At 38.6% G+C, this 25735-nt stretch overlaps 2 protein-coding genes and 1 pseudogene across 3 annotated transcripts in view; 2 read left to right on the top strand and 1 right to left on the bottom strand.

Moving 5' to 3' along the window:
- Positions 1 to 25735, top strand: part of LOC149115467 (uncharacterized) — a 309029-nt gene that overhangs the window by 209043 nt on the left and 74251 nt on the right. The window lies entirely within an intron of this gene.
- Positions 1 to 25735, top strand: part of LOC110050848 (adenylate cyclase type 5-like) — a 205222-nt gene that overhangs the window by 144249 nt on the left and 35238 nt on the right. Inside the window, exons 15-17 of the mRNA XM_089284950.1 lie at positions 6652 to 6821; positions 14218 to 14320; positions 15161 to 15202. Coding sequence (XP_089141076.1) covers positions 6652 to 6821; positions 14218 to 14320; positions 15161 to 15202 — 315 coding nt within the window. The remainder of the gene's footprint in view (positions 1 to 6651; positions 6822 to 14217; positions 14321 to 15160; positions 15203 to 25735) is intronic.
- On the bottom strand, positions 19599 to 20257 carry LOC149115471 (uncharacterized; annotated as a pseudogene).

Below are 25735 nucleotides of genomic sequence, written 5' to 3'. Positions count from 1 at the left end.
CACCTCTTACCGGTAATTTGTTATTTTCATGATTTAGTTCTCAAAATTTAACATTTGTTCGCAAAGCTTTAAAGTGCCACTAACCCCCCAAATTTTTTTCGCTAATTTTCCTTTTTCTCCTGATCACCACTGCAAAAAAATAATTGTTGTAGCTATTTTCACTAATTTTGTATGAATTTTTGATTTATTTTTTTGTAAAAAATACCTCTTAGTCGGCACATCAGGTATGTTATGGATGGGTCAATGGATGAATGAGTCACACCAATCAGATTGGATCTACTATAAACAGCCAATCAAATTTCTTGTTGTAAAGGTAAATGGTAAGTGAGAAGATTTGATCCCGACACAGTTTAGAACAGCCATATTTATTCTTCTATAAAAGAGTAGGAAGTATTCATATATTGGGCTTACTTCGACATTTTCTGTGGGTTAGGCTGAGGACTTTAGTTACCGTATTTATTCGCCTATAAGCCGAGCGATTTTTGCAAAAAATTTTACTCAGTTTTGGGAATTTTTTTCCGAAGAGGGGGGTTCGGCTTATAGCTGAGAGTTTTGAATAATTTTTTTCTTCGAAGCGTCATCAACAAAGTGAAAATCATCATAGACATTTCCGATTCGGCTTATAGCCAAGTCAGTTTCAAGAAATTATAGTAAAACACAACAAAAACAAGTGATAAAATGTTGGTCATTGAACTTTTACATAATTGGTGGCTCCTAAAGGAACTGTTTGTGTGTGATAGTTATTAGCTTTCAACTAAAAGTTTACTCGCCATCAGTCTCGTCTTCGCTGTCCGTCTCGAACTCATCCTCCATTTCTTCATCATCATCGAGTTCCTGTGAGTTCTCAGAGTAGATTGCGTCGTCTTCTGTTCCGTCCATGGCATTGGAAATTCCACAGCTCTTAAAAGACTTCTTTACCATCTCCTCTGGAATCTCTTGCCATGCTTCTTTAATCCACTGAAGGACAAGGTTTCTAGTTGGCGCCTTCTTCTTTCCTGCCGGGGTGAACTCAAATGGGCCGGTGATCATCCATGCCAAGTACTTTTTCCGGACATGATCTTTAAACGGCTTATTCAGGCATTTATCCAAGGGCTGCAAAACGGGGGTCAGACCTCCAGGGATGACTGCTACGTCGATGTTGCGCCGTTGGAGATCGCTTTTGACGGCATCGGTTAGGTGAGCTCTGAACGAATCCCACACTAGTAGCGACGGTTCGTTACGAGGTTTCCTCGGCAAACACTGGTAAATACACTGCTGAACACCTGGTTCATCCATCCATCCATCCTTTTTTGTGAAAGGAAACGCGGAGAGAATTAGGACGACGAGGTCTCATGGAGTCCGGACGCCTTTAAAGATGACCTTGGGAGGAAGTTTGGCCCCATCTGCAGCGACGCCAAGAGTTACGGTGAAGCTTTGCTTCTCTGCTCTGCAAGATTTAACAGGCACAGTTCTACTACCACTGAACTCTAGTGTTCGGCTTGAAGGAAGTTCAAAACATATTGGCGTCTCCTCCATGTTGTAAATTTGGGACAGGGGATAATCTGTTAATCATCTGGCTGCGATGATAAACCGGTGGAACTGGACAATTTTCTCTTCTAGGTCTTCAGGTAGTCGCTGGGCGAGTGTTGTTTTTGTTCGAAGGCTTACTGTGTGGTGTCGTTTCCAGTTCTGGTACCAGCCAAGGGAAGCTTTAAACAAAGGATTGGTGGACAGTTCTTTTGCCTTCAGGTGCAGCATTAATCCACTCACGGCAATACCTGTGAAAAATAGAACCATCCAGGATAAATAAACGTTCAAGCAATCGAAGTGATCGAAGTGAAGTGTTCTGTTTACTTTGCGTTGACAGGCATTGTTAATTTGCTATGACAGTTTCTAAATCTGGCCAATCACAAGCGTTGGTTCTCACAGGTCAACAAACAAACTCATGTGCACTCGCTCATGCGAAGAGATCGAGGGAAAACTTTTTTTGATTTCGATAATAAAAAATCAATTGAATCTACAGGAAATGTTTATCCGATTTGACATGAAGTGATGAGTACTCACCTTGCTCTCTTTGGTCTGAAAACCATTCCAACATCTGCTGGTCTAGCTCCGGATACTTTGGAGTGAAGCGGCCCAACGTTGTTCGTTTCGCAGACATCTTCAGCTTGCCGTTGAAAAGCTTCACCTGGTCTCTTCTCCATTGATGAACCATCAACTTGCTAATCCCGTAATCTCGGGCGATCTCTGAGTTGTTTTCAACAGCCTCAGCTTCAGCAACAACTTTGAGCTTAAAAGCCATGTTGTAAGAAGTACGGCAATCTTTTGGAATGATGAATACAATCACGGACGATATGTAAACTGATAATTTCGGTAAGAGTTTGTTTGAGACTTAGTCTGAATGGTGAAATTCGTTATGTTCAGCTGTACTTATAGACTAGTTAGGATCAATTGATATTCACATTCTTGCTGATTCACTAGCTGTTCACAATAAACTTTTGAATATTCATTTGGTTGTGTTCATTTGTTCAACAACCAACATATGTTTCCTGAAAGGGACGCTTCAAAGGTGAAATTTTTCTGCGAAACTTTGGTCTCGGCTTATAGCCGAGAGTTTTCCAATTTTTTTTGACAAGCTTAAGCCCATCGTCAGTTCTTTCATGTTTGGGGTCTCGGCTTATAGGCGAATAAAAATGGTACGAACAAGATGAGCCTTGAGGTTTCAAACAGTTTGTGAGTTAGTAGTATGCAAATGCAATGAGATATTTTTTATTTTTAGTTACAAAGGTAACTTGATACTTTTGTTTTTCACAAGGAGTAAATTCAATTAGAGATCACGAATCGTCGCTTCTAATTCTCAGGACATGTTTTAGAGGAAACAAGACTATTTAGATTAGAAACAGTTCTAACATTTACAATAGTAAGTGCAGCTGACGATTGTTTTGTTCTTGCTGCATGCAAATATAATGAGATAGTTTTATTTTTTAGTTACAAAGGGTAATTTGACACTCTTGTTTTTCACATGAGAGTAAATTCAATTAGAGCTGACGAATCGTCACCACTCTTTCCCACGAGATGTTTGCTATCTTTAGCTACAAGTGGTAACTTAGAACTTTTGTTTTTATATGGGAGTAAATTCAGTTAGAGCTGACAAGTTATCGGCTATTGTTCACAGGATATTAAACAAAAAAAAGCTTTCATTCCTGGACAGTTTTACGTCTCTGCAGTAGCAGTTTATTTTTATTTGATGGGCATTTTATGACATTCTTTTCAGTCCGATATTTTTTGAAGGTAACAAGTATCAAAACTGCTCAAATGTTCTTTGAAGACTGCGTGGCACCAAGTTAAAGTGCAATTTAATTAAATCAGACTTTCAATGTGTCAGAGAGGTTTTTTTTCTCTTTCTTTCTCTTTTCGGTGAAGTAGTGTTGTTGTGTTGTGTGAAAAGGGTAAATTTACGACTCGTATAAAATGCCAAGAGGTCTCTTAACTTGCTTATTTTTGAGCAAAAATTCCTCTTGGGGGTTGGAAGGGCTATGTGATTGGTGACTGAGGGAGTTATGCATATGCACGTGTCACACCAATTAGTGTGGGTTTTATCAAAGAACGAATCAAAGAAAAAATAAGATGGTATCTACATTAATCTGGAGACTTGTCAGATTACTGTAGTTTGTTCAGTGAAACATTTTATGGCTTACTATTTAGCTATCTTACCATTACTGATGTAACATCGAATGTACATCATAAATTCCCAGTTTCTTCCTTGCTGTACATCACAACCAAAAAAACTTGTCAAATTAACCAAATCTTTAATGTAAACAGTTCCATGAATGCTCCTATCTCTGAGACTTCACCAAAAAAAAAAACTCTTGCACGTCTTGCGTGTCTATGTTTAAAGTTTGTAAATTTGCCCTTTCCCCTGTTCACAACTGATGAATAGCGGAGAATGGGATGAGTTGGCTTCTGACATCATTTCGGGAATAACAATATTTTGTTTCTGAGAAGAATGTATGCGAACATGCGATAGTGTGTGTCAAAATCGTTGCACAATGCAAGGAAGATAGTTTATGTTGTTGGAGGCTGTAGCAATACAGGATGTGTAGAATAGAGTATTCCTCTTCATTCAATATCTTTATCTTGATGAAACTCGACTGTTCATGTAATAATAACACGCATGCTGGAGGTCGTAATCCAGCCGTGTTTCTTAATCGCCATTCAGAATACAGAATTGTTTTGTTCTTTGAGCTTTGTCTTTGAGGAACGAAATGTATCTAAATTACAAACTTAGAATGGATCAAGCATTTATAAATATATGAGGAAGGTGAAACAAGCGATTAAGATTCGGCTCTATAGCTACCGACGGAGATTGTGGTGCTGAAAGAAGAATGCGCTTGTCAGTCAATCGAAACACAGACTAATAAGTTGAGGACTCCCAGGTTATTAGCATACGTAAAATGGACATTTCATTCAAAACAACGCTGAAGTAGAAATGTATCCATGTAACTAATACTATACTGAACCTCTTTTCAAGATCTTGTTGAAGGATTTTTCATGATTTACTAGTATGCAATGTGCAAATTTGTGCAGCTTGTGTTTGTACACAGTAATTGACTATGCATACACTACTGTAGGTCGGCAATAACAAAGTGAAAAATTACCTCACCTTCGAATATTGTTTGCCGACAACTCTGCTTATCTTTTATGTTTAAACTATTTTCAATCATCGATCTGGAGAAGTAGGCAGGAGTGGACTACGACTGAATCGCATTTTAACTTGTATTTCATGGGAAATTAATGAATCTATAAATGTTTTGACACTCCGAAATCTGCACCTAATGCTAGATGATACAGTTCTTTCACTTAAAAATCTTGTCCAGTTTTGATAAAAATATGAGTCCCAAATAACCCAAAACTGTTTTGACTGCCCTTGAAGTTCAGTCAAAAATCTTTTGAGTGTTTTAGCCCGGTTCCCAAAGTGACGTTACTAGTACCCTGACCCAGATCCCACTATGCACAGTCGTGAACAAAGAAATTACATGTTTAAACACCTGTAGAAACGCAGGGATTTTATCAATCGAGATAATTTTTTGCGGAAGGAATCAAGGAAACAAGTAGATTTTATTAAAGGAAAACATTTGGGGGGGGGGGGGGTTAGTGGCACTTAAACCTTTTTCAAAGTTAGTTTCAAATGTGAGGTGATAACCAGTTGCCATAGATGAGAAATTTCTACTTATTACTGTCTCACCCCAAAAGTGAGAGATGATCATGCTACAGGTCCCTGCATGCTAACCACTTGTTATCTATTTGGAACTTGTTGAAAACTGAGAAAGATTTGCCGCTTTATAGTCTGTGTGCAGCCGCCCCCTCTCCTCCAAAAAATCTTTCCCTGATTTTTTTGAGGGAGGGGGCGGCTGTAAATAGGCTACAACTTTCTTTTGCAATAAAAATCATCATTTTGTTCGGTGATCTTGGATGATGTGGTATTGTCAAACTTTCATTTCAACCACTGATGCTCTGCGCTGCATCTGCATCCACGGAAATGCATAGCATGATCACACAGCTGTTTGGATCAGGATGTGGCATTTAGTAATGTTAACGCTTTGGAAAAACAATCCAAATACCAGCAGGAAGAGTGAAAGCATTTCTTTCAGCCTCATGGCAGTCAAAGAGGCCTTGGTTTTCATTTGTACCTGGATTTTCTGTGTCTGCCAACTCCACAACATCAACTGCTGCAACTACGGACGTGATGTTCTGCAAGACTGGTCACGTGAAAATACTAAAAAAGTAAACTTTCTGTTTACATGTTGTTCAATTGCAATTCTTCTCTACTGAATGGGCAAGTAAAATATCACCAGGGCAAGTATGTCATCTGGCATATTTGCCTGGCTGATGACTTGGAGAAAAAATGAATATGGATCCCTGTATCATTAAGTGACAGTTCAATTTGCCAAACTGGGAATTGCACTTAAAAATGCACATTTGCTCTGCAAGTGGGAGTATTCTTTTTCAATTTTTGAAGTATGGTTTCCAGTTTGGCAATTTAAACTTGGCATGTCATTAAAGATGTCAAACTCCTCCAAAAAATCTCTCCCTGATTTTTTTGAGGGGAGGGGGCAGCTGTAAATAGGCTGCAGCTTTCTTTCGCAATAAAAATCATCATTTTGTTCGGCCATCTTGGATGATATGGTATTGTCAAATTTTCATTTCGACCACTGATGCTCTGCACTGCATCTGCGTCCAAGGAAACTCGTGGCACAGTCACATCAGCAAAGTGACTCCATCGTGAGACAAACAAGAGAAATTTATCTATCCTAAACTTGGCATGTTGCTAATTTTTTGCAATCTGTTGAGGCACAGCCAACCATAGTGCAATTATTTCATCCCTTTTTGATTCTAAAGTAGCAAAAGCTGCAAGTTGCTTCAAACTTATTTTTAATCAACATAAGAAACATTGCACTGAATAGAGTTCTCATCAAAAGAGCTTTGGGCAAGTGACTGAAAAGAGTGACATTATTTATGCCACTTGACTGTTGGAGACTGTTACTGATGTGGCTTAATGGCTTGGAAAGGCTTTAGCAAACTGCAAACATATATTAACAAAATTGACCATACCTTGGGACTAATGATTGGAATTAATGATAATCATCTTAAAATAATTGTGTTATGTTTCAGTACTTCACATTCAGTGTGATGCTTGTGATGATAGGATGTGCTGTCTTCCTTCAGCTGAGCACAGTACACAAGTTTTCCATGCTAGCCCTCATGTCAGCTGTCTTTGTAGTCTTGATACGAGTTGTCTACAAAGATCTTTTCAATAACCATGACAAGATCCATTTTTGTTGGTGAGTATTGAGTCTTTGCATTGGCAGGTGTTGCTGGATGATTTTGGAATTGAAAAGAGGTGCTAAATAATTATTTATTCAAAGAAAAATCTGTAGGTCAATCACCATTTATTGAGAACATTGCAGCAAAAACATCCCCTCGATTTTTGGTCAGTTTGAAAGTCCACAAAAATGATTGAATTTTGGCATGTGACTTTCATTTTAAGAGTGAAACATTTTTGGGAATTTAGTTTTTGCTGCTTTGATTTGTTTTGGGGGAATAACGTGCACTCAGAATGTCCGCAATTTCCTTAACGAACAGTGATGATGATTTTTTTACATTGTTTATGTACTATCATTGAAGAGGAAAAGTAATCTAATGCTTTTTTTTTCACAAGAACGTGTTGTTGAAAAAGAATAGTAAATAAAATATTTTAAAGAGGAAAAGGATAGTTGCTGATAACCAGACATTTGGTTTTTTTGAGTACTGGCCTATTAGTGACTTGAAAGTAGATTGCTGTTTGTGGTTTGTTTACTCAAGCATTTGTAAGCTATTTGCACATTTTTTATGTCCTGTTTTTTCTTTGTTTTAGTTTTAACAGGAAAGAAAATAATCTTGGGTTTTTCTTAGGGAAATTGACATAATTATTCTTGTACCATTTCCTGTGGCTTGGACAAACCACAGTGGGAGCCCTAAACCTAAAGATGGCATGAGTGCCAAGCATATATTTACTCTTCCTTAACTGCATTAAGGATACTCTCTACATACATTGCGTTACAATATTAACAATTAATATTTTTGCAACTTACATTGTTTTGCTTACACCACTGACAATGTGATACTACAAACAGACACATGCCACACCATTTGCAAAAGAAAAAAGAAACTTACTCGCAAATATTAACAATTACAAGAGACAAAAAGGCTAAATTGTGAGTGGGATAGATAACAGTAAAAGCCTGACAAGGAACCTAAAAGTACAGCTGTAGCAAGCTTGATTTTCAGAGGCTTTAGATCAGGATAAGGAGAGTAAAATGTAGCTTGCAAGTAGGCTCACATTTGGAGCCTGCCCATAGACTACATAGAAATCATAGTGCATGAAGTATTTTGTGCCACTTCTGCTGAAATTTATGCTAGTAATCAGTCACGATAGATATTTGTTTTTCAAGTTCTAAGTTATATTTCAGCTGTCGCGCATATTCTCTGATAGACCGAGAGATGTGTTGACCACCATTGCCATAGTCAGCAATCGTTTCAGACTGTTTGATTTTGTCCCTTTTTCCATCCCAGAGAAATTTGGAAAGGAAATCATTTATTTCTTTTAAAGATTTAAAACATGTGTGTAATGAGGACATAATATAGACCAACTAGGATGCAGCTAAAGTTTTTATAATTGTAATCTTTCCAGGAAGCGTTAATCTCTTGTTTTGCTGATTGTTAAGAATATCTTCAACTTTGTGAAACTTGTCTTCATAGTTAGTCAGGCGATCTGACTATAAGTTTACCCTCGTATTTCGTATCAAAGCTCAGTCACGTGCATTGGGCAATACTGCAGACACATAATAAAGGCTCAACCTTCTTTCCACGATGTTGATGCTAAAAATGGTGAAAGGAAAACATACGTCAAATATGTTAACAAATGGTGCCATCTTTTCTACGTTCAAACATGCAGACCTACACACCATTCGTGATAGATCTACTCTAAAAGATGGCGTAGTCAATGAGCATATATTCCAGTACGGGTAGTTCCGCCAACTCAAAATACCAAAAGAATTGAATGAGTTAGCGAAAGTCTTACTAGGACCAAAACAGAAATCAAATGAGTTATCAATGAACAGAAAATGTGGACAGAGATTTACTACAGGCAATAGAGGAACACTTATAAAAGTTTTAGATGTTGATAAAAACAAGGTGCGTTGTAATCACACTCTAGCAAACAACAACAAAGATGGCATGTTTGACTGCAAAAGTGGCTTTTGTCAGAGTGAAGATAAATGTAATTTACATTTAAATAGTAATTGTCATATTTATTTGGCCTCTATCATTTATTATGTTTTTGCTCAAAAAGATCTAGAGTACATTATCAGCTGTTATTTTTCTATTTTTGCTTTCGTCTGTGTATTATATTTGCATGGAATGTTTGCACGGTATCAAATAACATGTCAAATGAATGTGTTTCATGTGGTGTAGTCATATATTTTTTTTTAGATTTCCTGCTCTTCAGAGGTTTTAGTTTTATCAGATATAAGACCCTTTAGGAACTTGACGTTTTACTACATGTTAGCTCGACAAGGTTCTTTGTTTTGTAATAGGGCACATTTGAGTTTCGAAGCTTTTGTGTTGCATGACATTAAATGCCGGCCCAAGAAGGCTGTTGTGTTGGTCAAAAGATGAGTTATCACTTTAGTTTGTGCTAACTGAACAGTTCTTGCACTGGACGAAGTATTAATTTCAACGTGTTGAAACTCTAGAGCAATAACTTTTCATTTCAATTGCAAAACTCAATGGCAGCTGTTTCTGTTACTTTGCATCTGCCATATTTGTGCCCCTTGCAAAGCTATATTTGGGTGAAACACTTCTCTGGATAATGCGCAAATGAAAAACTGCAAGGTTGTTTATATATCAATTATCTATCATATCCCAGATTCTTGAATTGATTTACTGAATGGTTATGATTTTTAGTTTTGATCGCATCATTTAGGAGCAATATTTGAATGACAATATCAAGTTTGTACAAAAGGTGAGGAAGAAATAGCATTCTACACAGTCAATACTGAATCTAAAATCGTTGAGTTGTAAAGAGTCTTTGGGCAAATGTCTATCTTTGTTTAGCTGTAATACATCACCAAGTGTGTACAAGAATGCAAGCTACAGAGGTTATTGTGTTACTCTGTATAATAACAGTAAAACAAATCCTTGGCCTCCTATACATAGTATTGATCCTACTCTAACAATCAAGGCACCATGCAATCAAGTTGACATAATGTACTTTGGTGAACATGCTAAAAACCAATGTGTTACTATGAATTTGAGTGCTTTGATTTACAATAAGATAAAAGGAATACATAGCTGCCCGGGCATAGCTGTAAAAAGACCTGATACAAATTTTGTACAGGGCAGGTTTATGTAATGCAAACAGAATTACCGTCAGTGATTGGAGATTGCTATATGTCTGAGAAAAATAATTTACCAGCTTAATTTAATAGTGAAGGCTGCACTGGTAATCTAAATAATTGTGATTCAATAATTGAGGGATATCAGTAGTTATAAGGGAGTTATAAGGTATTTGATTCTCATGCAAGAGATGAATATGGTAGAAGCTACCCCTCAGGTACATGTGTACTATTAGAAGTACCATCCATTCACAGCTTAGTACAGTATTTCCAGACTAGTAAGTAAGTAAGTAACAACTTTATTTACAGAGGGTAACACATAACAGTAAAAAACTGACGAACCAGTGGCCCTCTACTCACCCTCTCGGTGACAATTATGAACTCAGAGAAGTACACAAAAGCTTCACAAAAGTTTAGGCTTCAGGAGTAATCATCGTTTTATTGTGACAGTCCTGTTTCGTATGGTCCAAAATTATAAGGACCACACTCAGCAGGCAACTCATACAAAACCAAACACCTTAAGCCTTGACTGTACCATCTGCCCATTTCAAGTTTTTTTCTGGTCACATAATTTAATTTGACCCTTTCTTTGATCCTATCCAGAGAACTTCGGTTTTTTCACAGTTAACTCGCAGGCCAGGCAGTTGACCGAAACTGTCTAGCAAAGCAAAAGACCTCTCAAGTGACGCTTGTGAGCCATCTAATATCATCGTAGTGTCAGCCGCATACTGACTTAATTTACACTCAACGTTTCACATGGAGATTCCTTTCATCATGTCTCCACAAATAGCTGTAGCTAACACCTCAACACAGAGAATAAATAGGTAAGGCGAGAGTGGGCAGCCTACCTTACTCCTCTACCTAAGCCAAAGAAACCCCCCAACCATCCATTATTTATTATGCAGCTTTGGATATCAGAACAAAATAAATTAATCCAATTAATTAAAGATGAACCAAAGCCAAAATGCTGTAGCATTTTCTGCACAAAGGTCCATTCAGTAGTATGAAATGCTTTTTCGAGATCGATGAAAAGGAGCAATCCAGGAATATCTTTCAGGTGGGTATAGGGAATAACATTATTGATCAAACAAATATTTTCTGTAATAGGACAGCCTCAGAAAACCGGTCTGATTGTGATCTATTAGATCCGACAACACAAACTTTAGACGAGAAGTGATAACTTTTGATGCAATTTTGTAATCGCAGTTTAGTAAGGTTATGGGCCTCCAATTCTTCAACTCATTTAATGCTTTGTCTTTTTTCAGGATCAAAGAAATGATACTCCTCCTCTGAGTTATAGCTAGGTTTCCTTTTTGATAGCTTCTGTTAAGGGAACTTATAAGATTAGTAGATACATCTTTCCAGAAAACTTTATAAAATTCAGCAAGGAGACCGTCTGTACCAGGTGATTTACCGGATTCCATTGACTTGACAGCTTCTAGACATTCTTTTTCCGTTAAGAGACCCTCGCATTTTTCCTTATCAATTTCGTTGATTTTGTGTGGGTGGTCATAGCCAAAAAATTGTTTTTCCGAATCTCCTGTTATTTTGGTACTTTTGGTTGTGTAGAGATCACTATGAAGAGAGTTACACTCTCTCTAAATATCTGAGTCATTAGTAAGATTTGTTCCATCCTTTGCCTTGATCTGCATGATTGTCTTTTTTGCAGTGGTGATTTTCTAGGTTCAGGAAATATTGTTATTTTTCCCTCCTTCTTTATACCATCTTGCTTTGGATCTAATTATGGCTCCTTTTGTTTTGTATTCAATAATTTTCTCTAATTCCTTTTTCTTCATCCTTAATTGTTCAGCAGGAGCTTCTTTGTTGTTTTTTATACAGCTCTCAAGTTGCCTTTCAAGAGCGGCTATTTCATTTTCAATATCAGCTTCCTTGGTCTTCATTTTTTTTGTTTTCGCCGTTGAGTATTTAATTGAACTATTTAATTGAAGGTCAAGTTTATGGTCCATCTCAATTATAGTGTCGGCCATATTGCGACAACCGTCACAGCTTTCATTGACTTCATTATCTTTGGTTTGTAAGCCTGATTCTTTTCTCCTGGCCCTCTTTCAACCTGTCACTGGAACTTCGTTCCCCATTAATTTTGTTCTGCCATAATTGGTGCTTTTGGCGAGTGGAGAAGTTATTAAGCCATTTTGAGCGAAAGACTCACAGACATCAAAAAATTGCGTCCGTTCACTCTGGAGGTCGGTCCCAATCTCATTGAACTGTACTTGCTTTCCTCACCTTTTGGTGAGATAAATATCTTTGATGGCATGTTTTGAAGTGAAATGAACATCTACAACCATGGACAAATTGTGTTGGAAAATGCCAAAAACATACACTCATAACCGTAATACCTAGAGAATAAGTGCCAACACCCCCATTCCCCCTTTCAATGTTGGAAAATGATAAATGAAAACTTGTGTTAGATAAAAGTGTTTTGTCAACATTGCCCAGCGGTGGGGAAGGGCAAAATGCGCATGAAATAAATTTTTCCAACCATTGTGGCCAGGGTTGTAGTTGTTTTCCAAGTGGAATAGACATAATTTAGGTTGCAGGTTTCAAGGAAAGTGAAATTGACCTTAGCATCCGAGACAAGTGAAAGAGAACAGATCTTCCAGTCTGGAAACCTAATTGATGTTTGATGTAATGTGATAGGACAGCAAACTTTATGGCCTCTGCCTTTCCCAGGAAACTTTAGGAGATTCAAATTTACTTACTGCCTCGTGCAATAAAAAGCTCACTGTACTTGATCGAACTGTAAACATGTGATCATGTTGCGCATCTTCTGCTTCCTGAGAATATTGCACAACACTCAAAAGAAAGCACATGGATGAAAATGGAGATGACACCATTCGCAAACTGACATGACAGCCCTCTCTATTTCCTATGTTGTGTTTGGAATCTTTATTTATCACCATGAAGACATGAGAGGTAACTTGGTTGCTGCAGCAATTTTGTGATACTTCGAGAGCGAAGTATTAAGCATTCAAATTTGATATGGTGCTTCCTTAAGGTGTAATTGTGTTTAAGAGAACGCAGTTCTAATCGCGTAATGCATAAAAATTCAAGATCTGTGAATGTATCTATCTATCTGGGGACACCAATTTGACCCCCCAAAAAAATTATTCAGGGGCGAGTGGTGTCATCTGTACGGTGAATTTAACTGGAAATATGGTCAAGCAGGACTCCTCTGGTCCCTGTGCAATATTACGGACTTTCGAATGTCGAGGCAGCTTAGCAGATAAGTTGTTTATTTAAAGTTCAAAGTCAGTGTTACTGGCATTTAAAAACTCTACAGCCATGTCTTCCCTAGACTCGATTTCCGCAGCTGCTGGTGATGGAGCCTATGTCTTCCCGAAATGTGTACGACTTTTCAAGGCAGCTTATTGAAGACTGTAGCGGATAAGTTGTTTATTTCAAGTTTGAAGTCAGTGTTAATGGCATTTAGAAACCTTGCAGACATGTCTTCACGAAATGTGTACAACTTTTTGTACGAGCAGAAAGCTGTAGTTTGGCTTCGTGTTGTGTACCCTCTTCTCTTTGACCAAAACCAACGCTGCTTTCTGCTGAATAAGTCAAAGGAGGAAATGTGTAATTTCACTTCACTGGCCTAGATTTCTGTGCACAAATTATGTAACATAAACCCAAGGAAAGTGTTCACATGAGAAAAAACTCCCACAGGATTTCTTTGGTACTACAACATGACCTTGATCCGTTTCATTGTTTCGGCCCTGTAGCTGTTACCCCAAAGCCAAGGTGATTTAACTGTAATTGTCCTAGTTTTGGTAATAAAAGCAGCTTGTCTTGCATAACGACGGAACAAGCATGGTTGGTGTCGATTTACACTGTCAGTATAAAACATGTACTGCGGACTGTGGACTACAGGCTGCTGACTGGGTATAAAACAAGGACTTATGTGTAAAACGCGGACTAAGCATTGCGGACTGGGTGTAAAATGCGGACTAAATGCGGCCTGCCGACTGTAGTCCATGTTTTTCACTGACTGGTCGTAATTAATATTAAATAATAAATGTATAAATGAGAACAAACCCTCTTGTATGCATGTGATTTGTGATCAATTCATTTGTTTTTGCTCCTGCTGAAGGGAGACCAATTTCACACCTACCTAACAGCTCAGGCACAAAATGCTGTCCCTAGAACTTTTACTTTTTTAACATACCAAACCTACCAAAACTTGAACACACTCTTTAATCTATGATTACTACTAGTTTGTTGATGTTAAGGTTTGAGGAATACTTGACAACCCCTTAAGTAAAGTTCTCTCAATATTACTATGCAGGTTGCAGTTAGAGGCAGAGGGCTATGGGTACATCAAGTGGATTGATCTTTCCATTGTGATTGTTGTGATGCTGACACTAGCTTTAACTGCACATGCATACTTGGTAAGGAAGAAGATTTTAGGCAGGGCTGTAGCTAGTAACAGGCAAACCAAGGTGCTTGACAGTCATTTTTTTCACTTTAGTTGTTTATAGTTCTCACAAACACCCTAAATACCTAGGAAGAGAATTAGCTATAGACATATGGATATTTTTTCTGGCTACAGCCCTGGTAGGCTCAAAGAACACAAATTGCTGTTAGTAAATCTCTCTAACTAAAAAGTAATGAGTGGCATTTGATATAGGGCAAACATCAAAAATGCACCTTTTATATGGAACTTACTCAAATAAAGTATACATTATTCAACTTTTTGACATTGAATTTGAAAATGAAAGAGTTCAAAATAATGTAATCCACTATCACGCTCATTGCTTTATCATCTATGTACTATCACTTTTTGTGCATGAAATTAAATCGGGAATTCCATCATAAGATGATAAGTTTCCTATACCGAAGCTTATTGTTCTAGACAGATAGATTGATATTGCTATGTAATGAATTTTCAAAAGAAAACTAACAATTACTGTTTGCTGTTTCTAAACTGGATGAGACAGACTAGAACAGGCCAGTTTCATTATATTAAAATTCTAGTGTAGTCATGAGGCTTAGTGGACTCAGACAAAAGAAGCTGTTTATTTTTGACCGATCCTCAAATGTGATTTCTTTTGTTTTAGTCCCTTACCCTGGGAGCCACGTTAAATTCTAATGAGTATGTTTATCAGTGATATGGATCAACATGTATTCATTTTGCTTTATTACAGCTTTTGGTGGTGATAAAGATAAGAATATAAAGCGAATGCCAGAGCTTCTTATTAATAGTTTAAACATAATTTATTTACCAACAGCATGAGGAAATATCCAGACTTGACTTCTTATGGAAACTCCAGGTAAATTATATTAATTTACTTTTGCATCAGTCAATTCCAGCAGTGCCCATCCCACCCCCCCCCCCCCCCTCCCCCGGGCATTAGCATTTTTTTTTTTTTAAATTGGCGAATTCCCCAGGGTGGGGCACATAAGCTGTCCAAATGCCCCGGGGTGGGGACAAAGGAAGAGGGCAAATGCCCTGCCCCCAGGATCATCTCATTCCAACACCTCTGCAGTTTTTAATTAATCAGTAAATAAAATGGTCAACTGTGCAGTATTTTAATGCAACGGTAAGACTTCAAGGACAACAGTACGTGTTAGTTGATTCTGATTATATTTATTTCTTTATAATTATTTGTTTTTAATAGTTTGTTAGAGGATAGCTGGGATTGCAGCAGACGTGCCCCCAGCCGTGAGCAATGATAGCGCCTGTATTCGCAGGCTACTTTTTTCTGTGAAGAATCAAGACATTTTAAATGATGATGCATTGCATTTTAAGCTCGCAAGATCTGTGTTGAAGATTGCATCATTTGAATTCACAAACCTTAAGTATTTTAACTCCACTTTCATGAATTTAAAAAATGCAAGGCTAGTTTTGAATGCAAAATGTGAAATAGTCGTGTTCACGTCAGTGATTGTTTTGTGATAAACAAAATATAGTTCACCTTGTCGCTTATATTTATATGCTTACAAGTAATGAAGAAATATCTAAAATTGAGAAAACATACCTTTAAAAGCATCTGCAAGTTTCTCTAGTCCCTGACAGACAAGCCATTGTTCAACAAACGCCTTGTCTTTCCCGATGAACTCATCCATGGCACTTTCCAAAACACGTGGGGTCGCCCCGGGGTATGCCAATGCGTAGCCCCCGGGCCGTGATAAAATTGCAGATGACCCATGCCCGGGACTGACAACGTGAGCAAATGCTCTGTGGTTGCCCTGGGGGAGGGGGGGGGGGGGAAGAGAGGGGGGAATGGGCACTTCTGGAATTGACTGATGCATTAATAGTTATGTTTACATTGCCATTTAGTAGACAGATTCTTCTGTCTATATAAAAGAAAACAATACCTTCCTCTCAGTAACTTACATACTCTGGGAAAAAGTTAGAATTATAAAGCATTGGATTATGGGCTGTGTCACTCTCAAGTACTTTAAAGGAGTAGGTCACTCTAAAAACTGTGTATTTTTTTCCATCGCCAATAAAAAGTTCACACTGAGTTTAGTTACTCACCGTTGTTTTAGCTTCTGAAGTGGATGCGATCCCAATGAAAAAGAAGTGAAAAGTTCGACACCGGGAGCTGCCATTTTGAAAGGATCTTGAAGGCCAGGCCACATATCCGTGACGTCATTCCGTCCGAATTGGCGCAAAGCTCAAAGGCTAAAGCTCTTCTTTTCTGTTCTAAATTCAGTTGTGAGCTAAAAAAATTCGGCCCGGGCTGTAAAACCGGAACCGAAAAGAATAGGGAAAGAGGAGTGACTTTCCTTAACTTGCCTAAAAAGAACAAAAAATTGCCAAAGAAGTGGTTCGAACAGCTACCTCGGGATGAGAGATTTTTGCCAAAAAAACTCGAAAATGTGTATGTGTGCAACAAGCATTTTGCAGACGACTGTTTCAAAACTCAATACCGATTTGAGCTTGTGGCTGGAAACACAAGAAGGAGGTCATTGAAAAAAAATGCTTTCCGACAATTTTTCAATGGAAGGCCCTTGTAAAGGCACATATTGCAAGCGAACGGCACATCGCAAGGAACGAATAGAGGTAGTTATCAGTTATACTTTTCATTTTTAAAAATATTTTTGCCTGGCAGAACTGTCGTTGACTTGATTGGGTAAATATTATTTCTGCACAAGAAATTGAAGCTCCTCGCTGGACTACAGGGCTCGAATTTGAAGAAAAAACCTTGGGGCCAGCTGGCCCCTAAGTTTTCAGGTTTGGTCGCCAACACAAGTATTTTACTCGCCAAAAATTTTCGACCCCTCAGGCAATATATTTTCACGAAAAAGACGCTAAAACGGTGTGAATCACGGATCAGTTTCATGTATAATCAGTTTAACAGGGAAAATGGCTGAATGAAATTCTTTTCATCATTTACCAGTCTTACCAGTATTTATAAAAAAAAGTTTCTATGTTACAAGCTTTAATTCATTATATTTCGTAGTCTGGTGCTAGGGTTTTCATGTTTTTGTGTTCATTGATGCATAGCGACTGCATGTGTTTTTTGGAAGTGATTTTTTAAATTTCTTAGGGTACCGTGGGAACTTCAAATGACCTGCAGATTTCTTTAAAATTACAAGTCAGACTAACCAGGTACGGTTTTCTTTTATCGAAAAAGTATTTTTTTGCTTTATAAATCTCTTGTGTGGGCCAAAATCAGCGCGTGTTTAATAATCGGCCTTGACTGCCAGGGATGAGTTAAAATACTCACAAATTTTTAAATGCTGTCTAATTTGATTTGGAATACATCGGAAGAAGTAGTTAACTGTACATCAGTCCCATCTACATATTGACAATTACCAATAACAACTCCTGCTATAGCGAAATCCAATATCCGCAAGTAAATAATATTTTGTCTGAAATGTGTTACAATTTGTTGTCAATTTTATCAACACGATTCATCATTAATTAAGGGCAGTGTTTTTGCATTCACATCATTTTTGGGAATTACAGTTGCTAATGAAAGCAAATCTACAGTAAAAAAATGAAGCTTTAATTTTACTGCATGCTTTGTCAAGTAACGAGGCGAGTAAACACAACACATGCGATACGGTAAACACACTAGCAGAGTGAATTTTCCTTCATCAGCTAATGTTTACGTATGTAAAAGTTCCATGTACTTTTTCCTTCCATCCAAAATCTATTACATATGCTTAGCTTTCCAACAATACAAATTACAATTCTCACAACAAATCTTATGTAATGATAAGGAATGTTGTCAATTTCACATTTCACCTCAAAGACGTCGATTTCACTTCGCATCTTACATGTAAAGTCACTGCGTATTTCACAAGAGTCCACATTGTCCATAAGTGTAAAGAAACCTGGCGAACACTTACGAGCAAGGGCAAAAAGTATACAAAGTTTATAAGTAAAAACACAGACTTGTGAGGTGGAAAGCATTCGCCCGATTTAAACACACTATTGAAAACTCATCAGTTTCTGTGATACCAGAACTCCCTCCACATTGAAGCGCCAGTAAAATAAAAATGGAGACAAATCAGATAAAAAGCATTATACTGGAGATTTATTTAAGCCACCAATTCAATTCTGAGAGCAATATACAATTAAAAATAAACTTCCTCATCTGCTAACTGCGTCCATTGCAATTGTACTGCAAAATGTACCTTCCATCTTGGTGACCTACTCCGGCTGTTCTCGGCAACAAACACATTCTCTTTGCGTTGGCATGGTTGCACATTTCTCACAAGTACAACACAGCACATTTTCCAACAAATCGTTCCATTCAACTTGATTATCATCATCCCCTGAATCACTAGCACATTCTAGCTTCAAGCGCAGCCATACTAAAGCTCAAACAAACAAACATATTCTCGGACGGAATGATGTCACGGACATGCGGCCTGGCCTTCAAGATCCTTTCAAAATGGCGGCTCCCGGTGTCGAACTTTTCACTTCTTTTTCATTAGGATCGCATCCACTTCAGAAGCTAAAACAACGGTGAGTAACTCAACTCAATGTGAACTAGTTTTTGGTGATGGAAAAAAATACACGGTTTTTGGAGTGACCTACTCCTTTAAGGCCTGGGTCAAAGGCGTTTGCTGGTAAAAATACAGCTGAACCCCGCTATTTTGAATCCTCAGGGGAAACTAAAAATAGTTTGAAATAGCAGGGGTTTGAAAAGACCAGATCGGTGTCAAGTATGATGATAATAAAAACTCAGCCTTTATTTGAAAATGTAACATATCTTCAGCGAGATTAAATCTCGCTGAAGAGAAATCTTAACATTAACAATAGCACTGTGTACTGCAGTGCTACAGGGTTTATTTCTTTGAGCAACTTGGGCTGGGATAAAGTGTCACACTTCATATAGATGATATAGTGCATTTTTATTAATTCTACAGTACAACTTTCTTCACTTGTTAAGTAGGAACACAAACTACACAATTGTTTGGCGCTCAGTGGGACTGAGATTGTTGGGTGTTGGGAATAAAATAGGGGTGGCAGCAACACACCCCACACATAATGGATGAGCCAACAAGTGTGGTGCATGCCACACCTAGTGATAGCGATAATACTAGGGGACGAGTGAACGAGTGTGATGCATGCTAAACCCAGCTGGTAACTAAAAGCTAAGGTGGGGTAAGGGTCCCACCCAGCCTGCTACATGCGTCACTAAGGTGTGTCAGGTGTGCACCCATATCAACTCCCAAATATTGCCTTTTTAACGCAATATAAAGCTAAGTAGTTGGAGCGGTGCAAAGTCCTTGCTGGGGGTTCCAGATGCTCTGTCCTGTGGCGCTAGCAGTAGCTAGTAGACTAGGTATTCTCTGAAGAATGGACGGTGGTTCTGATGTAGAGTGTAAAGCAGTTGCTAGACCAGTTGAGAGCAGTTGCCAGAGAGGTAAACCTGCCTCTTCTGTCATCTCAGCAGCCCCAATCCTGAAGCTGTCAGAAACATAGAGTTCCATTGGAACATCCAGATGGTGAAGAAGGAGGCAGAGGTTGGATGTAACCTTTGCTCTACTCAGGTAGAGCAAAGCAATACACAGAGTAGTGTTGCATCAATGGATGGATAGAGAGACAAGTACTTGTGAATTGCTCGTGCTGCACAGACCGAGCATCCAGATGGAGGTAACAAAAGGGAGCAGCCTTGACAATATGGATCTGTCTTGGAAGACTTCAGTTGTAGAGTTATGCAGACATAGAATGTAAAGGAAATGTCTGATCAACTGAGGTGCACCAGCAGGTTAAACTGGATTGTGGACGGTGAGGTAAACTCGCTGGAGCAGAGAAAACCGTAGAAAGCCATTGTGAAGGTACACCAGAACATTAGTTTATTGTGAGGGTGGATGTCAAGGGCTCGAGCTAACTTGATTTGATGGAGGAATACCACCATGATGGGAAGGCACATAGGGAGGAAATGTCCATGCTGGGTTTGGTGCCATGCAGGAGGAGGTGAAGTAAGAGAGCCTCCTGATAGGGGTCCATCAAACTGTTTTCAATGTGTTCAAAATGAATCCCAGCCATGTACAATTTTATGGTTGTATAACTGACTTGACCACCCAGATAAGCGGCACAATCACAAAGAGTGGTCTCAGTGGCAGGGAAGCTTTTCACCGTTTGGTGGTGCAGAAGTTGGTGTACGTGCAAATACCAGCCCAGTGTATGTGGCAGGTGGAGGTTGTAATGGCGTGGGACTGCACAAAGGCTAATTGATGTTCCAGAGGGTCACTGCTGATGTGGGAATGGGCATCAGTGTTGCATCTACTATTAGAACTAGTTGACAGAACTTTGCCATCTGCAAACGGGATAAAGAGTTAGCAATGGAGTTGTCAGTACCAGTAATGTGGGAGACAAGGAGTTGAAAATTGTGAGATGCAGTGCTGAAAAAAACAACTGGCACCCGTTTTATGAAGCTTGATTTAGCGTAGAGATTTTGGTAGAGCTCTATGACTCTACGCTTTCGTCACCAGTCTCCTACATGTTGGAAAGATACATTACCTCCTACTTCATAGCTTTCACCGTAGTTGTTGTTAGTTATTATGGTTACTTGCCTATTTTGTAACATTTGATTTCAACTTGTAGCATATTCCTCGCATATATCTCATATATATTAATTGTTATTACGGTTTACAGTGTTTTAATCGTTTTCAATTTAAAATTCTGTATTCAGTTTACCCTCTACCATCTACGCTCTACACTCTACGGTTCTATATACGGGCATAGAGGCTTACAGTTATTGTAGCAAACATTAAAGTGCATGGGGAATGTTTATGTTATTATGGTGTATAGTATTTTAGTTATCTTTTTAATGTACAATTCTGTATTGAGTTTACCCTCTGCGCTCTATGCTATATGCTCTACATTCTACTCTCTACGTTCTACTTGCTACTCTTTCCAATCTACTCTCTACAATCTACCATCTACCTTTAAGTCCATCTATGCTCCATGTTCTACCAGCTACTCTCTTTGATCTATGCTCTACACTCTACGATGTACCATCTACCCTCTCAGCCCATCTACGCTCTACTCTACGTTCTACCAGCTACTCGCTCTACGTGCTACGATATACCATCTATTCTATAAGCCCATCATCGCTCTACTCTCTACCTTCTTCCAGCTACTCTCTTCGATCTATGCTCTACGCTCTACGATCTACCCTCTAAGTCCATCTGCTTGGAAGGTTATTGGAATTTTTTAATTTTTTTTTCAATTTTTTAATTTTTAATGAAGAGAGTGACAAAATAAAAAAAATTAAAAAAGATTAAAACATTAAAAAAAGGCTTTTTAAGCGATGACGTATTGTGTGACGTCATGGCTTTATGCTGGCATGCACACATTCCTTTGGATAGTGATTTCGCATAGCTTGTCGCGCTTATGTCCATGCGCTCATGTCGCGCACAATTTATCCCCCTGTGGAAGCGAAATGCACTCTGGGAGTTCCTTTGCTGCTTTCCTTTGCTGTTTGTAGGTTCAGCGGAGTGCTTTTAATTGTAGCTTTTAAAAGAAGATTTAGGGGTGGATTTTGGTTTAAACAGTATCGGATAAATTTGCGTTCACAGGCAAACTCATAGTAAGAACATATCCTCCATACATACAAGTTTAGATAGACAAGTAAGTCGCACAGGTGATAGATGAAGGCTTTGCAGCTTTCCTTTGCTGTTTGTAGGATCAGCAGACTGCTTTTAAGCGATATGACAAGTATACAGTTAAAACAACAAATTAATTTCCGGTGAGGTGATTAGTGTTGCCAAATACTTTTAAAGATAATAAGGTGTCAATTTCAGAGAGAGTAACATTCCTTTGTGGGTTTCCTTTGCAGTTTTCCTTTGTTGTTTGTAGGATCAGGGGAGTGCTTTTAATTTCAGCTTTTAAACGAAGATTTGGCGGTGGATTTTGGTTTATACAGTGTCGGATAAATATTATTTGCGCTCACGGGCAAACTCATAATAACATATCTTCGATACATACAATTTTAGATAGACAAGCGGGTCGCACATGCGATATGACAAGTCAAGAGAAAATGATTTTCTCTTGGACAAATATATGCTTAAAACAACAAATTAATTTCTGGTGAGGTAATTAGCTTTGCCTAATATCTATAAAGATAATAAGGTGTTGATTTCAGAGAGAGGAACTTTTCAGCGGAGTGCTTTTTATTTGGTTTGGTACATTTCGCTGACCCCTAGCACATGGACTAACAAGTTGGACCTGGTACATGAACTACTTGAATGAACCACCAATGGACTACCCTAAATGTAAACCCGTAAAATTTCCAACCCAAAAGGTTAAGAATCAGTTTGTCTGCTCATGTTCCAATCTTCTAGGAACAATTTTTAAACGTCATTGCTTCTGCATGCATTGCGTGCCGTTTATTTTTGTTTGGAAGGGTCCCAAAGAAATCCTATTAGAGTTTCTTAGTTGTCTCTATAGCAAGAATGATCATATCAAACTTACGTACTATGTTATTGACAAAAGTAGTATTTCGTTTCGCGATTCAGTTCTTTACAAAGATGCTAATTTTAGCACTCTGCAGGTTTCTACCTATCAAAAGCCACTAAATAAGTATCTGTATATTCCCTTTGAGTCGTTTCATCCCATGAGCAACAAGAGGGCCTTTTAATGGAGGCAAGCTTATGTGTTATACTAGAAATAGCTCCACAGTTAAAGCCTTTAGCGAAACATGAGAAATTCTGGAAGCGTCTCCGGCTTCGTGGTTACCCAGTTGGGTTTTTACTTCCTTTATTCAGGGAGGTTAAATACAGTAACAGAACTAAATGGGTTTCGCTAAAACGTAAATCGTGCAACGGTAGAATGGTAGTCTTTAAATCTATATTTAACTGTAGTCATCCTAACTGATGTGAAGGACGCTTTGTTATAGTGTACTCAAAAAGTGCGAATACTTAGGTCATGTGACTTTGAATGCTTAGTGGATGTTTTGCGACCACTAGTTTTTAGGATCGCAATTGGTCGTAGAGGTTGCTGTTCATTTCAACTTCGAATAAATGGTTTAACTCAGAACCACTAACATCAAGCTGGTTATCCAGAGACATTTACCAGAGTTAGACTCTGTTGTCAGTCATAAATCTACTACTAGTTTAGCACATCTATGTAAATAGTATGTTTTTGGGGTGCCATACAAATAGCGCTGATCGTATGGCCCCCAAAATATAGCAACACGCAATAACATATGCCTTAACGTCCATTTACAGCATGTTTCAGCAGTTATTTGCTTCCATGGGAAGTTAAACTTAGGCACGCTTATGTGCTATATATGCTGTTCAGTGTTAGTTGTAATCATTCCCTGAAGAAGTCTTAGACAGAGACGAAATATGTCAGAAATAAACAAAAAAGCTTACAACTACAAGAAGTCTTCCTTTGTGCTGCTCTCTAGTCTTCATTAAAAAATTAAAAAATTAAAAAAAAAAATTGAATATTCCAATAACCTTCCAAGGAGATGGGCTTAGAGGATAGATGAGTAACTGGTGGAATGTAGAGAGTAGAGCATAGATGGGCTTAGAGGGTAGATGGTAGATGATAGATGGTAAGATATTAGAGTGTAGATCAAAGAGAGTAGCTGGTGGAATGTAGAGAGTAGAGCGTAGATGGGCTTAGAGGGTAGATCATAGAGTGTAGATCAAAGAGAGTAGCTGGTAAAACGTAGAGTGTAGATGGGCTTAGAGAGTAGAAGGTAGAGCGTAGATTGAAGAGAGTAGCTGGTAGAACGTAGAGAGTAGAATGTAGATGGTAGAACATATAGCGTAGAGGGTAAACTCAATACAGAATTGTACATTAAAAAGATTATTGAAATACTGTAAACCATTATAACACTTTAATAACACTTTAATATATATGAGATGATAAAGAAAGCCAATAAATTACAATTACAAAGGTTACAGCATTGCAGATGATCGAGAAACTTGCACTCGCAACCCAATATTTTTTGCCATTCTACTGCCATGGTTTTTTAAGCCTCTAAGCTAGTGTAGAGACTTGTCAAAAATTCTTGAACTGATAAAGTCATAAATAAGTAAAGCGTAGAGTGTAGATGGTGGAACATGAAGTTTAAGAGCTTTAATTAAGAGCGTAGCATATTGACCGTAGCTGGAAGATCATATAGCGTAGAGCATAGCCTGGGTGAACTCCATACAGAATTGTAAATTGAAAACAATTATAAAAACACTGCAATCCATAGTAACACTCAACGTTCCCTAAGGGATATAATGTATTGGCATTATCGGACAATCTAGTCCATAATTTTAGCGTGTGTTAGTAATTGTACATTTCCTTAAACATTTTCTGAGATGGCTTTGGAGTCCGATTCTTGATCGGCAGATGCGGTGACAAGAACCACGAACATAAGTGGAATCAGTGGGTGGAGCAAGGGCCCTGGCCTTCTGACGTTCTCTCCTGGTATCCACTGTGATGTGCAGAAGCTTTTCTCCCTCTCGGAGGGCTTTGGTGCAATTTGTTTTCCACGCATTCCTGTCACTGGCAAGTCTCCCACGAATCGATTGGAAGACCAATGGCCTGCATGTCCCTCTTTGACACGTCCTTGAAACGGAGCTTCGGTCGTCCTACCGGCCTTTTTCCTTGTACTAGTTCTCTGTACAAGAGTTGCTTGAGAATGTGGCCCTCATCCATTCAATGCAGACGTCTCTGGCGCAGACGTCTCTGGCGAAGAAGGGTGTATACAGAGGGGATGCCTGCTCTCTCTAAGACAGCACTGTTCGTAATGCGGTCCTGCCAGGAGATGGAGAGGATGCGCTGCAAGCAGCGCAGGTGGAACACATTCAGGCATTTTTCTTGTGCTGCATACGTTGTCCAGGACTCGCTACCATAGAGGAGCATGCTGATGATGCAGGCTCTGTAGACAGCCATTTTGGTGGGAGTAGTGAGCTTCTGATTTTCCCAGACATGTTGTGAAAGCTTTGACATGTTGGTTGCAGCGTGCCCAATCTTCTTTCCTATTTCGGTGTCAAGAGGGGTGGTGCTAGTAACAGTAGAACCAAGGTAGATGAAGCTGTTGACTGTTTCAAGTGCATAGTCCTTGATGAAGAGAGAGGGGGAAATGTCTGTATCCTGAGTCATGATTTTGGTTTTTTGGAGGCTGATGGTTAGGCTGAAGTCATCCAGGCATTCGAAAAGCCATTGAGGAGGTTCTGGAGATTGTCATCACTATGAGCAACCAGAGCTGCATTGTCGGCAAACAAAAAGTCTCTGAGGAGAACTCGGCTTACTTTGGTTTTCTATCTGAGTCGGGCAAGATTGAAAAGTTTGCCATCAGTGCGGGAATGGAGAAAAATGCCACCATTTGTTGTTCTAAAGGCATGTTTCAGAAGCACTGAGAAAAAGATTCCAAAGAGGGTGGGAG

This window comes from Orbicella faveolata, unplaced genomic scaffold (genome assembly GCF_042242905.1).
Source record: "Orbicella faveolata isolate gen_17 unplaced genomic scaffold, um_ofav_v1 contig_13, whole genome shotgun sequence".
Classification (NCBI taxonomy): domain Eukaryota; kingdom Metazoa; phylum Cnidaria; class Anthozoa; order Scleractinia; family Merulinidae; genus Orbicella; species Orbicella faveolata.
Note: the sequence above shows the minus strand (reverse complement) of the source record. Positions and strands in the feature narration are given on the sequence as shown.